We start from the raw sequence: 15241 nt of genomic DNA on the forward strand, positions 1-15241 counted from the left end.
ACGTCTTGGCACCAATCGAGGTGAGATCACCAGTGCGCGGTCGAGTGCCACGCTAGACGAACTGACCGAAAGCCACCTGATCAACCACACGTAACTTGTTTTGGTAAGTGATAAGTTAAACAGCTAAAATCGTAATAATTGACCAGTTAGCTCAGGATTCTTCCTTTGATTATGGTTACATAATACTACATGTGAACGCCGTTTGCATGGAATAGTTCACTTGCACATCGTAGAACACCAAAACTGTCATTCAGCACCATTTTAGAATATGGTATGTATTGGAATGCAGCAGCAAAAATAATGTAAGGTTTGCTTGTGTTTTTGTAACGATTCTATCTCCTGCCGTTTTGTAACGTATAAGAAAATTGCTGAACTTTGGCCTTACTATGGCCTCAAGTATCGCACAGTGCTAAAGAGAGAGCGATACTGACCTGCTCGTACGTTTCCGAGTGCTCTCTTTCCAGCTGCTCAATGTGAGCCTCTTTTTGTCTCAAAGCACCCTGATGTGCGGCCGCTGATTTCGAAAGCTGACGCTCCAAATGTTCGATCCGCGAAATCAAATATTTCACTGCTTCGGTGGAACTCGGATCACTTTGAACTTCTCGCAGCTCGTTCTTCAGTCGACGCAGCTCCTTCTCTGTTGATGCTAGCAAAGACTGTAACCGCGTTAGCTCGGATTGTAAGTATTCAATCTTTTCTTCTTTTGACCGATTCGTCGTTACTGCCCTTTCAAGATCACTGCAAAGAGAACCGATAACTTTATGAGGAAATAGGTGCGCTGAATTTCATGCGTCGTCCAAGACCGTTGCTCAAGGGTTCCTGCCCGATTACCCAAGCATAGATAAGAACAGTTGAGATGCCGAGGTTGGGTTCAAACCACGAAGTTCCCGGTCAAAAAGTTCGCGCCTAAACCGCTGAGCTAACTCGAGCTCATTGACCTCACCAGCCAGCTGAATTTATGTAATTGCTGCTATCATGTCCTGCTTTCGCTATCACTAAAAACCATCACGCATGGCCTCGAAGAAATTTAGAAATGCTTGGAGGAACTTCATCACCCTTACCCTTACCACCCTGAACTGAATTGTCCCATTCTCTAACAAAAAAGCGCCGGCAGAGAAGCTATATCGACCTAATTGATTACTACTGAGTTAAACAGAAGGACATAGAAAAACGAATCGAAACGGGTGGTAGAAAAGCTTAATTTAAGGCATCCTGTGTTCATTTTAGTTGGATGAAATCATAAACTACCTATGATCAGCCATAGGAACCTCACATACGTTCAGGAGACCAGTCAGGAAACTCAGCATGGGTTAAAAAGGAATGTCTGTGCGCTTTATTACAATACAATACGATACAATACAACGCAATACCTAGATTAGGCTTTGGATGCAAGTCAGTGCAACCCGCACGGTTGATTTTCGGCACTCGGCATATCATATGCGCTTTATTACAATACAATACGATACAATACAACGCAATACCTAGATTAGGCTTTGGGATGCAAGTCGTGCAACCCGCACGGTTGATTTTCGGCACTCGGCATATATAGCGGAAAAAAGAATGAATACAAGGCAGATTAAGGAAGAGGACTAGTAGAAAACTGACCTCCTCAGCTCCGAAATGACAGATTCCTTCTGAAGGATCTGATCTCCACATTCATCTAGTTGTCTCTTTGTGGCGATATACTGTTCCTCCATCCGTTCAGATTCCGTCTCCAAGCGCTGAATTTCGGACTCTAAACCAGCCCTTGTCCTGCGTCTTCGGTCCCTATGTCGGTTTGAGCCAGAGCTGAGGCTATACACTTTCCGTCTGGAACGACCATGAGCAAACTGGTCCGGTGAGGTTTCTTCAGTTGAATCACCCGTTTTGTTTCCACTGTCTACCTCACCATCCTCATCTTCATCATCTCCAGCTTCAGCATCCGCGTCCAATACTGGGTCTCTATCGTGTCCATCCGAAGCGACCGCTTTTCTGGAAGCAAGTTGCTGCTTTAGTTCCAAAACACGTTCAGTCAGCTTGTCTCGTTCCGCCTCGAGCTAGAAAAAGATGGGTTGAAACGAGAAAGAGTTTTCCAGTTGGCAAAATAACAGAGCAAATCCTGTGTTAAGCTTTGCAGAGCGCGTGGAATATGTCGTGACTAGGATACGTGCGGTACTCGTCAAAAATAAAGGTGCGTCCAAACCGTTTCACAAATGACATAAATATCAATGTTTCGCTGCAGCAAAATAATGCCGGCTTAGTTGAACAAACCCCTGTTGTGTGGTGAAGGACAAATGGAAGTATGAAGGCCTCTAGCGCTTAACTACAACAATGCCTTTATCGCCAAAACTCAGACAATACGAACCGAAACTGAGCCCGAGGATCAGTGAAATCGGAGTGCCGATGAGAAGACATTGCAAAATGTTTGTAATGGATTTATTTCTGTATCTATGTAGGGAACAACCTGAGGATCGAACTTTCAGAGAAGAATTCATGGTCCTGTGAATCAAACAGCATGAATAAAGCTGTCACCATGTTGAACTACCATTTTTCCTACTTGATTCTCAAAACAGAGAAGTAAGAGATGATTTTCATGTGTCCTTATAGGGAAATCGACCGTTAATTTTCTGCCCATTTTACCTGCATCACTTTTGTTTACCACAGAAGTGGAAGGCCAAACGATGAAAGATCTCCTATGGTGTACCAATAGACAGCCAATCGAACGTAACAATTCAGATCACATTGTTCATAATTACTAAAAATTCCCTCATCTCGCATACAGTATACTGCTCTGGACAGAGCACTCTGTAGTTACCGTGAACTCAGTTATACTTCATGTTAGTGTGCTTTAATTTCAGAGGACCCCAAGGACGCCTGACTGATCAGAATAATTATACTCGGGGAATTCGTCATCCTGTTACTTATGCTCTCAGCTTTGCGTCGATGTGCAGTTTGTGACAGCTCTTTAGTACACCGGCAATGTGGACTTGGTAGAAAACGGTTGAACCCGTTGAGCATCGCCCATAGCTTGTGCAGCTCAGGTGGGGTAATCGAAAGCGCACTTAATGACGTTTCGCACAATCAGTAAAGAAAACGATATTTTAGGAGGCACGCACATGAATAACAAAAATGTACTGCAAGTGAATAAACCATCTCATGTGTGGTGAAGATTTCAAATATGTTATTTGAAACACGAGCTGAGAGAAAACAGGAAAGACGAGTGCCTTCATGCTCATTTTCATACTATACACCATAAGGCACAAAGTGATAGTACCTACAATCCGGCGGATATCCACGGGTGGCGTGGTTGCCATCGACTGCGCGGGTGACTTGGATTATTGTTATTGTCTGGCGAAAGGGAATACTCAGTAGTAGTAAGCAAAATATAGGAGATACAAATAAAAAGCTGAATTAAGAAGCGATATTGCATCACCGAAACGGATAAAAGGAAGAGAAATCAAGCTACACATTTGTATGCAAGCTGCAATAAGCCTCTGCACGTTCGCTAGCCGGTCCCTAAGGCTTTCATGAAGCACCACATCCAGCTCCGGAAAACAATCTAGAGCTCTCGACCTGCGTTCAAGCGTTCAGCGTTTGGAACACTGATGACTAGAGAACCCGCTTCGGGTACCAGCCATTTATGCGTACACATCAACTAGCAACATTTGATCCATGGTCCATCAGCTGCCAAATACCTCGGTTACAGCTATCAGTCTTATTCAGAAAAGAGAGGATTTAGGAATCGGAAGTCTTCACTGAAATAAGCGCTAGGGGAAAAGCGTATGGTTAAAAAAACTTTCGGGATTCCACCAGAATGGAACTGAAGCCTCAAGAAGACGCTGCTGGAAGACACAAGAGCAGTTGTTCCGGAAACGATATCCCATACAGTTTAGGTAAAACAAAGAAACCGAATCTACAATCAACTACTGACCTTATTAATAGTATCAGCAGCAACCTTAAGAGATTCCTGAAGTTGATCACACTGTGCAGTCTTCTCAATCAACCGATTGGCCTCACTCTCGAAGCTGCCTCTTAGAACATTGGCGCTCCGTTCCGATTCAAGTTGACTTCGGAGACGAGCGCATTCACCTTCGACCTCGACGATCGTCGATTCCAAAGCTGACTGTCTGAAATTAAGGCACATAAACAGAAAACGGAGCCAAATGACACCGGAGTGTAGGCCACTGCTTACGAAAATCAGAACATTGAAGAAATTCGATCAACATTCGATTAAACAAAGTGGATATCCGTCAGAAATGCGAAAAATCAAGTCCGATTTTATTTGACTTCATCGGGTTGACGAAGGACGGTAGGTTGGTGGTTTGTCGAAAATACGAACTATTCGTATCGTGATGGCTGTAATTGACCAATCCCTCACACAACCTCGGAAAAGTTATGCATACGCATCGGTTTGTAGATCAACAATTGTTTCAATTGTCAGTCAGATGGCAGAAATTTATTCCTTTAAAGCATTTTCTTCCATGGTTCTTGGTGGTTTAGAAAACGGGCATACTAAACGTCATTATCGCATCAAGATTTCTTTCTCAAACTTGTCAGGTTTGCTCTGACTATTAGGTGTTTCGTCTGGGTAACTTCCGTGCTCGTGGACAGTAAATCACCGGTCCGTACAACGAATCTGATGAGTTGAAAAAATGACAATCAAGAAAGTTAACTTCGGTCCGGGAAATTTGAGATATATGAGGTAGTCCGTCCCTTTTGAGACTAACCATCCTAAACTGTGTGAATCGGTTACGTCACCCAGTGCCGATTCAACAGATCCCCAGTAGTTCAGAACGGCGAACACGGGCACTGCAATGTGGTCACACTACTTAGATTGGTTCAGTAGACGCACAATGATGAAGTTTTTACCAACCCCTCTGGGCTTGGCGGCCCATGAGTTGCTGTGGCAACAAAACTAACGCTAGATGCGGAAAAAGTGACGTAATTACTCAAGTAGTGTACATGTCACAGTAGCTATTGCGTTCTCGTGAATCCGGGCCCCATTTTGAGAACGCAGAACAGTGGTGAAAAGAACTAAACCCTATTTTGAGAGGGTTACCATCCTACTCAGTAAAATGCTATCAATGACCGAAAAGGTGCCATTAAAAATGATGGATTAATGACGACTTAGCTACACAAACAAAGATTTTTAGGCACAAGGATTAGGTTAAATTGTCTGAAAAGGGTCGTCGCTTCAGGTAAACGAATTGTGCTGGCTCTAGAATACAATAGAAGTAGGCTATTCGGTTGCATGAAACCACACATATGCTACTGGAAGCATTCTATCGGTGAAGAGAAAAACTAAAAAAGAATATCAAGTGCCATTTATTATCCACTTATAGCGATGATTTATGAAATCGCGCAGGTGTATTTTCAGGCTATTCATCTCTTGAACTGCCTACCGACTGGAATAGATGCACGAGTTATCTCCCGTCGCAACAGTGCTATTGAAATAAACAGAATTCGTCAGCTCAGTCTCGGACGCTGTGGCGATGGCACCAGAGAGTTTATTTAGATTTGAAAAGTAGATAAATAACCGTTCAGACAGAAGAGGGTAAGACCAGTAAGCCTCATTTTCCTTGGCGGAAGACAATATCCATAAGGTTACTGAAAACCCATGACCAATCTCGACCTCACCGGTGCTCAATGGTGTTCCAGATTACCGTCAGCCCTATGTTCTACTCGAATACCAGATAGTACGAAACTGGCGAAATGTACTCATTTGCATATCAAATTGTTGATAACATAAATTTCAACCCAACTCCCGCTGAACCCCTGGTTTATGATGTTTTTCAATTAGTGGGTAATGTGCTACGTCGGGAAAATACACTGGGATATTCCGAACATCGTACCGACTCAAACATTAGGGTAGCTTTTGTGCAGCAGACCTGAACTCTTGGGGCTGATCAATCACTTGCTTTGGCAGATTATACATCAAACACTCCAAAAGTGTTTAAATGCGCCTAGCACTTAACTTGGGGATAGTGACGATAGTTACCAGTTCTCTAAGGGAGGTTCCGTGTGTCGTTGTGCGAGTGCTCGTACAGCAGGGGCTAACTATCATGAGATCGATTATCTAAGAGCAGTCCGCGGTAAAAAAAACGACGAAACCGGCCACCGAGAGCTCGAATCGCACGTCAGTATTGAGCCATAAACAGGTTGATTGCCCGTTCGCTGCAACAAACACAGTGCTCGTAAAAAATGAACGTCTAAAATCACCGAAACTGCTAGGCAAACCCATATATTGACCGTAATAGGTAAGCCAAAACTTTCTCTTAAACTGATCACTAACCTTTGACATGTCTCCCGGAGCGATGTGATCTCCAAATTGGTCGAAATCAGCAATGCACTCAGCTTATCTCGCTCAACCTTCAGAGAGTCTATCAGTGTCTCCATTTCATCCATGCAATTCTGGCGCATACGTAATTGGCTAAGCTCTAGTTCAGCACGAGCCATTCGGCTAGTTGCCGTTTGCGCAGCTTCTCCAAGCATACTGTTTTCCTTCTGAAGACGAGCCAACTGGTCATCACTCGAGGCGTGATCATTCACACTTCCCCGAAGTAACTGCAGTAGACGAAACAGAAAGGGACACGAAAAGGCAAGGGTACTTAATCAATAATGAAACTCAGTCCCCATTGGCCAGAATGCGGGAGGACAAAGCAGTTACGTTCATAATACAGTTATGCCTGAACAACCGGAATATCCCTGAAACCTTAAGGACTGACCCGTAACAAGCCTAGACTTGACAAGATGGATATCGGTTTCTGGAAAACATGAATGACTGGTCTGTTAGGGTCATACATGCGAGCGACCAATATGTAATGCAGCGCGTTTGGGATGGAAACATTTTGAAAAACTGGGCCGAAATGCAAAGCTATGAAGTTTCGAAACACTTGGCTTTAGGATAGTTGGACAACTTTTTTTCAATGGGATATATAGTTTTCAATGAAAATTAGCCCAACAACTGAAGTCAATCGAAGCCGAAATTGAGAAGCACTGTACAGCTATTTCGTCCAAATTGAGAATAATCAGTAGTGCGGACCTCGACCTCCCGGCCAGTAGCATAAACATTAAAATGCCCGGTTACGAGTGACTGACCAGGAGTGTGATCAACTCCCACTTAGATAGGATTTAGCACCACTAACCGTTTAACCATGGAATCCACATCACGTGGGCCGGCTCCCAGAGCGACCACCTCTCAGATGAAATCTTCATTATTGGTGTGAATTATTCTTCCTTCTCAGCTACGTACAGTTCATTGGCATGTGATTTTCTCAGTAGATTTATCAGAAATCGAAAGTATTTAAAATAACCAGTAGGTTGTTAAGTTGCAATGGGAACGGTGAAAACACAAACTTGTGGATTTTTGGGTTGGTTTATTTGACAGCGAATTAGAGGCTGTTGTGAACTCTTCAGTCACAAGCTCCCTGTCTTCATCCGAAGTCGAAGTTAAAACTTTAGCCAGAACGCAAATCCTTACAGTCACTTATTCCGCACTTTATTCACAACACAGAGAACTTCTACTTCGATAGTGCAAACGTGACGAGTTGTAAGTGCTCATACGACACGTATTAAAGCCTAACATTAATAAAAAAAATTATTGTGTATCCTACTTCTGTGGAAACTTTTTAAGGCCTCAAAGCTATGATTTCACTTTGAACTCGGCAGACATTTTTAAGCAGAAAGCAAAGTAGGAAGCGAAAAGGTCGAACGGGTCGCGTTAAGGCCCAAGAAGTGCTGAGGGAAGTACAGAACGTTCCGCAACGGCCACTGATGGAAACGGTCGAAAACAGTATTCACGAAACACAGACGTGTAAGGAGTATTGAAACCAGATGTTCATAAATGAAGCAACATAGATCTTAATGAATAATTCATGTTTTATTTTTGAATTTTAGGTACGGTAACGGTAGTTTCTCAACTATGTTCTGTCTGAACATCCCAAGCTAGCGTTCCCGTCAAAACAACCACCAAAGGTGCACAACGTGAGTTAACGCCAAACACCGAACCGTGAACACATGTACAGGGCGTCGATTATAAAGTGTATGCAGCGTCAACATTTTGGAAATTTTGGCGCCTCCTGGACACCGCATTGGCAACCGGCATCCGGCAGACACTGAATCATGGCTAGCTGACGCATCAAGGCTTTCGACCAATCACAGCGCGGTTTGATGCTGGGTTGGCAAGAGGCCTGACCAATCGCGTGTAGGATGCAACAGCTCCAGGCTGCGAGCGGTAAGGCAGTACGGTGAGGAATTCCGCCTAACATAAGGGAAAACAGAGCTGCTGACATGGGAGAAACGATCCAGGTTGCTGCTATCAGAGTAATAGGAGTCCATCCTATGAAAGCTATAACAAGAATTTGGTGGGACTGACCCAAAAGTTAGGCAATGAGCATATGAAAACCAAAACGTCCAGTTCAGTCAACTCACCGTCATTGTTTCAGTGAGGAAATTGTTTTCTTTTGAGAGTTCGGCAATATGCTGGTCGGATGTCTGTTGCAGACGGATTAAAGCCTCTCGTGCCTTCGCAGTTTCAGTCTCGGCTTTTGAGCGTTCTAACTCGAGTTGGCGGATTTGTTCGGTCTGGGTAGTTGCTAAAGTTTCTATCCTGCTGAGCTGAAAATAATTCGCAAACCACTGGTGGTGAAATCCAGTCCACCGATTGGTTCAAACAAGTAAAAGAACTATCGAGTACCCTGGAAAATAGTGGGATTTCATACAGCTTGGAGGAAAAGCCAAGCCTCCAGGCTGACGCCACTTCCAAATTTCCCGCTCACTCTATAGGTGTTCTACCAACCGACCTGACAAGAAGGCTTGTTCTCCCTCACGTTCACGCATATGAATCGCACACTTCTTTGGTAGATAGACAGTTGGTGTCTGTCACATCAAGAGTCCCTAATGCACCTTCTACAAAGGACTAGGCTTTGAAGCCGTTCATTCACAAAAACAGGTTTCATGCAAGTTGTAAAAAAGTCTAAGTGAACTTGGAAGGCCTTGAAATAAGAAGTTCAACAACACCCGAATGAATGTCTCCGGGCGTTTCATTTGATGAATGTGCCTGGACTTTTCTTTCTAATATTTAACAAATCCTATTCTACTTCCTTCTAAATACTCGTTGAAAATAAAGACGAAAATATAAATGGAAAACTCGCGAAGTTTCAGTATCAATTCTAAACATCCAGTCTATAGAGCGAGTAAGGGAGAAATAGGGCGTCGCACACATGAAGCAGGAATTACACATAGACTCATACGGTAAGAAGCCATATACATGACTGTGAACAGGCTGACGAGTGAAGAAATGATTTTGAGGAATATCCAGGCGAAATTTCGGCGACCCGAATTAATATAAACTTATTATATATCGTCGGTTGAGGACCCGCCACCTATCACTGCTCAATCGGTACTTTACAGCCAGCCAGAAGTAATGCCGACCAATTGATTTCACGGAGTGACTAAACTGCAACCGAAAAAAAAAGAAGAGCAGAGAGGGAATTTCCGATTATTTGTGGAAATGGATTGCGCACAAGATATGCGGCAAAGCTAGTACACTCAGCTAATTCACGCACATCCAAGTTCTTCGTGTACTGACTACCACTCAAATAATACAACCTCATCATAAGTGGGTGTCAGATTGGTTCGAATAAATATGTTTTCAGCAAGTAGCAGACATCTTGTCCATTGATATTGATACCAACCAGGGAATCACATAAACAAGCGACAAGGTTGACATGTACCTTTTCGGTCATAAGTTGGTTTGTACGGATTTTTTCGGCCAGACGAGCTTCCGTGTCAGCCAACTTATCCGTGATTTCACATGCTGTCTGTTTAGCGAAGTTGCATTCCTCCAAAAGCCGGCGATTGTCGGATTCGAGACGGTCAAGGCGAGTAGATACAGACTCCGCTAGTTGAGAAGAAAGATTGGGCAATGGTACAACATCTGATATGCTAGTCTGGCTCTCTGAGGCATCGTTATCACTGATATCTGCCGTCGATTCTAGAGGTTTAGACTTATGAAGTCCACGACGTTGTGTTTGTTTGACGGGTTTAGCACAATCACGGGTAGATTGTTCTAACTTCAGCCGACCAAACTCCTCACGAAGCTTTTGGAATTCATCCAGGTCTGCACTGCGTAGCTGGTAGAAAGTGAAAGGAACAAATAAATTATGATCTCTTGGGGAGTAGTCACAAACCGTAGAATATTCCTTAACCACAAAAACTGACAACAAAAAGTAGGGGTGCTCTTTTATAAACGCTTGCACTCCTTCGATTGGTGGTAGAGCAGTTTGCTTCCGAAGAGACCGAAGTCAGCAAACTGGTATCTTCAAGGAGAAACCAAACAAAGAAAGTCTCTTTCTTTGCAAAGGAAGAAAACTATTCATTTTCATACTTCCGCAATATTGGTTCCTATACTACCCTATTCGCATAAGGGTGACTACGCCTCGGCCACAAGAGCTGCCGTAAAGACTTATCTAGTGTAAAAGCAGCCGAATTAAATAACTGCTGATTGATAGCACACAGGCGTCATAGCCCTGTAAGTTCGTTGATGAACAATATTACATACTCCAGTCATTTGGCAAATAAAACTAATGTCATGTTTTTACGCCAACTTCAGAATGAATTATAGTAAGGCTCGTGATACGGTGTCAAATGAATGTACTTTGACGTGTAGCTTCCCAGCTAACAGAAAAACCGCTTTATTACCCAAAGATAGCCGTTGTGTAGGCAGAACCAATCCGAAAAGGGGCTAGTCAGTATTCATACAATTAAATGAGACTAACATAAACATAGGTATAGCTGCTTATATTGATGGATGCTCACGAGGTAAATAGACTAGCGGTAATAGAGCATAACAAAGTAGAGTTAGGATACCAAGCGTTCAGCTGTAGCACCCTTCCGGTGCCTAGCTTCCATGTCACCCGAAGGAAGCACGAGGGCTGGGATACTGCCCAAGTCTAGACAGGGGAAGTCGAGAGGGGGAGGTCGGATTCGAACGACGGATCTTCCGGTCAGTAAATTCGCTCTCTAACCAATTGGGCCATCTCGCCCCATAGTTGGGATAACAACAAATAAATAATCGTAGCACAACATAGTATTATTATATCAGTATGTTATAACTTACAAGTGTAATTTAACACAACATTCCAAGGCAACCAACTTGATGGAAGAAAAGTTGCATTCCATAAAGCCTAGATTTGAAGCTTAGATTTAAAGATGAACCAGGTTGAGAAACATCCAGCTTATCAAGCTTACCTGGATTCAGGACGAACGGCTGTTGGCTTCACCGTAATACGGGCTCAACGGGAGGAAAGTCTGTGTATATTTCTTCGACTTCCCTGACTGACAGGCTACAATCAACTCCGTGTCACAACCACCAGGCTAAACCGTGCGTCCGTACTATATTAGTTAGGCCACACAACTGGCTAGATAGACAAATAAGTGCGAGAGCAGTCGGATCTTTTATAAGTAGTAACGAGGGGTGTGGAAATATCAAACCAGCAGAATGAAATAAGCCCGCAGTGGCTAGAGATGTTGTTGTCTGGCGCCGAAGGGCGGAGTACATTTCCGGAACTCTTAACTATTGGACAGGTTAACCGACCAAGAAAACTTTGTTCCAAAATGAAATCGAAATGAAAACGAAGTCACGTGGGCGATCCAGCTCAACCAAACAGAACGGTATTGACAATTCACAGCAATACCAGCCGGAAACAATTTAAGAATGAGGTAAAACGAGTTTGAGTTTGGGCTAGATCATTTATAAAGCTCCATTAGTATAAGGAAGTGACAACTAAGCTAAATGTAATTTAGCAGACTTCAGGTTGACCACACAAAACTTACTAAATCAACTTCAGCCAGCCTGGCACGCGTTTTAGCCAATTCTTGCTCCAAATTAATACACCTCAAGGAAGCAGCATCTTCATCAGTCCGTTGACTTGCCTGTTTCAGGTGCTCGTCACTTAGGGCGTTCAAATCACCAGTTAGTTGTTCGCACCGGGCCTGTGTAGGGTGAGGTAGGCACGTTATAGAGATGAATATGGTTGGCTATAGCATTCTACACTACGTTTTCCGCGCAGTTGAAGACATGATCCAGATCAGGCAAACAGTTGTTGGTTTTTGTTCACACCGTTAGCTTTGTCCAGGGGGTAAAAGCCACGATACGAATTCACCTCATTACGCGAAACAGGAGGCGCACAACTCTCCACATCTCCTTAAACATCTATATTTATCAAAATTGTAAAACTAGGCAATAAGAGACCAAAAGCTGTACGCAAAAAAATAATCCAAATAAAACTTCAGTTAATGGTATTTAATGACGTTATCTTACTTTTTATCATACAGGAGCCATTGGTAAACCAATAGGTTTGAGTGGCATTGTGGAAGCGCACCCACTCTGAAACAGCGCATCAATCGAGTCTACTTTCGGATGCCGATATGTTGAAATAACCATTTACGCACTCAATAATGTTGTTCCCGAGGAAATACATGAGGAGTACACAGCTGTTTACCTAGGCAAAAGCTCCGAGATTTCTGAGCAAAACAACCAATCCAGATTCCACATCACAGAGGTAGCATCACCGAGTGTGTACTTCTACAAAGATTAAAATATTAACAGACTAGCTCATCAAGTACTCCCTTACTGAAACCAGGAACCAAACCGGGCGCTAATTATGCAGATAACATTTTTACGCAGCTTCCTTAAAGGGCGGTCTTGTTGAGAACTTGGTGCCCAACGGGTGACGAACCAACTGAAAAGAGTAAAAACAGATCCCCATCGAGCCTGTATACAATAAAACATGCAGTAAAGCCTAATTCTACGTCCAAAGTACAGTCCACTGCATACAATATAACATGCTTCGTTCACTAACACCTATGCTACTCCTTTCTCCATTTTCTTCTAAACCAGAACAGCTTGCGCGGATATGCAAAGTCGGACGAGAGTGATCGTCACACTTTAGTGGGGAAATTAACCTGTCTTCGCTACTCCAATAACAACCAACTTTCACTCATCGAAAGACTACTCTTGAAGGAAGAAAGTAGCCTCCATCTGGGAAACAGATTTTCTTACGAACTAAGGTGTAGCAGCTGGAATCATTGTATGACCCGTACGCGGTCTATTGTTGACGATGATGAGCTTTTGCCCGGTTTTACTGTGTAATCTCGTGTCCAATTCGGCCCACCTAGGAATTCTACATATCAAGACCATCAGTATGCAAGCCGAGGATTTCTCAGGCACATTTTTTTGCTCCTGAAAACCGAGCAAAAGAACTCACTCACTAATCGGCTCTGGACACTCGGGGCCTGTCGATCTCTGTTAGAACCGTGTTGTTACATAAAACAACAGTGTCCCTAATTAGACAATCAAAATCCGAGTTGGTTTTCAGTGAAAGGTGCCGTTGATAGGCTGGAGGACAGTTTCCGACATTTTCAACACTATTTTCCGCAAGTCCTGACAGCTTGCAGAGCGCTGGTCCCAATTTATGTTCTGCGCGACTTTCAATCACAGAAGACACGTGCAGCTTGGACAATGCAACCAAAAGCCGACTATGATCACGGTCGTGGACGAGAATGTAGCCGAAAAAGTGAGCGTTCGAATCAATCCATCTAGAAGAATCCAATTTCAGACTGGTGGTGGATACAATGGGAAAAAAGTTGTTTGGATATATTTACAGAGTATTCTGTCTGGTCGATTCAACTGAAGCCTAAAAGCAGGAATATTTGCAGCTAGGCACAGCATCCAGGCCTCATTAAATACCGGAAATCAAACACCACTGACTGCTCATTTTGATTGGGACCAGTTTCATGATCACCTCATGGTTGAATGAGCTCTGGTGTTAAAAAGGTAATTTATCCTCAACAAGGTTACATAAATTCTCCAGTGGATAGGAGTAAAAGCTCATGAAAATCAAGCCAGATAGTATTAACAATCAGAGGCTTTGCGTTATGCTCCAATGAACAAGCTCACAGAAGTGAAAGACCAGCGGAGGCTAGTTATGTTCTCAATTGGAGACCTATCCATGTACGATTCAAAATCTTATGATTTTTACCTATCAGAGACGAAGGCCTGGTTTCAGATGAATCAACCTTGTAAGTGATAATTACATGTTGCCAGGTCAAGACAACGAGCACGAAGTAGGTTCAACTCATAGACTGTGGGTGACAATGAAAACTCGAGATGGCCGGAAAAGAAAGTCTCAGTGAAAGATCGTATGTCAAAAGAATTAGAAAACATACAGTGTGACTGTTGTTTCGACCTCTGCAATCATGTGATCAGAAGCAATTTTCAACAGAGACTCGTGTTTTCATTGAAAAACAGAGTCCTGGTGGTTTTTTTCCGGAAAATACAAATTGACGGAGAAAACCGCGGCGAGAGAAATGAAGATTGCCGAAGTTTCAGAGGAAATCATGGAAACTGACTGTCAGCCTAGTTTCCTTTTCAATAGATGATTTCCTCCCATAGCTGTATGCTTTGAAGAAAGACAAAGGTTGTTGTTCCCTCTAAACATGGAAATCTATCAAATACAATCGAATCTGTATGATGAAAGCTTTGTGGACAAAATTAGTAAGAAGGGGAGCGTAAAACGTTTTTTCTTCATGGAATGGCTGATAATGAGAAGCAGGTGTGAGGAAAATATACGAGCAACGGACTGTGACATTATGACATAAAATGCGAGGCGGAGAAATGCGGAACTTCCCAATATCCGGCACTGAAAGTCAACCACCATTCAGCTATAGCACCCCTTCGGTGCCTAACTGCCGTGCCACTCGAGAAAAGAACGAGAGGTGAGATACTGTCAGGTTGTCCAAGCCTAGACACTGGAAGTAGAGAGGTAGAGGTCGAGTTTGAACCACGGACCTTCCGATCAGTAAATTCACACTCTAACCACTGAGCCATCTCATCCCGGCGCTGAAAGTGAGACATTTTAAATCAGAAAACGGAACATTCCACGGCAGGAAATACGAGTCGCCGATTATCACGATGCTTTGGACCTTCCTAATTCCGGGTTAAATGATAGTAAAAATATTTCACGTCACGTTTAAGATAACGACAGGAAAGTCATTCAGTGAGGCTTGGTTATTAGTGGTTCCATGACTTCAAATAGAGAAGTACAATATCAAGAGTTTCAATGACCGCCGACTGCATGTCTTTACGTAAACACGCATCACAAATAAAAAATGAATAACAAATTGAAATCAGCCGAACGAACATTGGAGAGTGGCTGAGCATAGATCAGTCAAAAATAGAATTTCAGACATTTTGCAAGCG

At 43.2% G+C, this 15241-nt stretch overlaps 1 protein-coding gene across 1 annotated transcript in view; it reads right to left on the reverse strand.

The window, feature by feature from the left end:
• T265_00836 (hypothetical protein) overlaps nt 1-15241 on the reverse strand; it is a gene marked incomplete at both ends in the record, with an annotated part of 89739 nt that overhangs the window by 17660 nt on the left and 56838 nt on the right. The window contains 7 exons of the mRNA XM_009164708.1: nt 432-738; nt 1606-2036; nt 3911-4106; nt 6272-6543; nt 8410-8595; nt 9714-10112; nt 11815-11973. Coding sequence (XP_009162972.1) covers nt 432-738; nt 1606-2036; nt 3911-4106; nt 6272-6543; nt 8410-8595; nt 9714-10112; nt 11815-11973 — 1950 coding nt within the window. The remainder of the gene's footprint in view (nt 1-431; nt 739-1605; nt 2037-3910; nt 4107-6271; nt 6544-8409; nt 8596-9713; nt 10113-11814; nt 11974-15241) is intronic.

The sequence above is a fragment of the Opisthorchis viverrini genome (genome assembly GCF_000715545.1).
Source record: "Opisthorchis viverrini unplaced genomic scaffold opera_v5_8, whole genome shotgun sequence".
Classification (NCBI taxonomy): Eukaryota; Metazoa; Platyhelminthes; class Trematoda; order Opisthorchiida; family Opisthorchiidae; genus Opisthorchis; species Opisthorchis viverrini.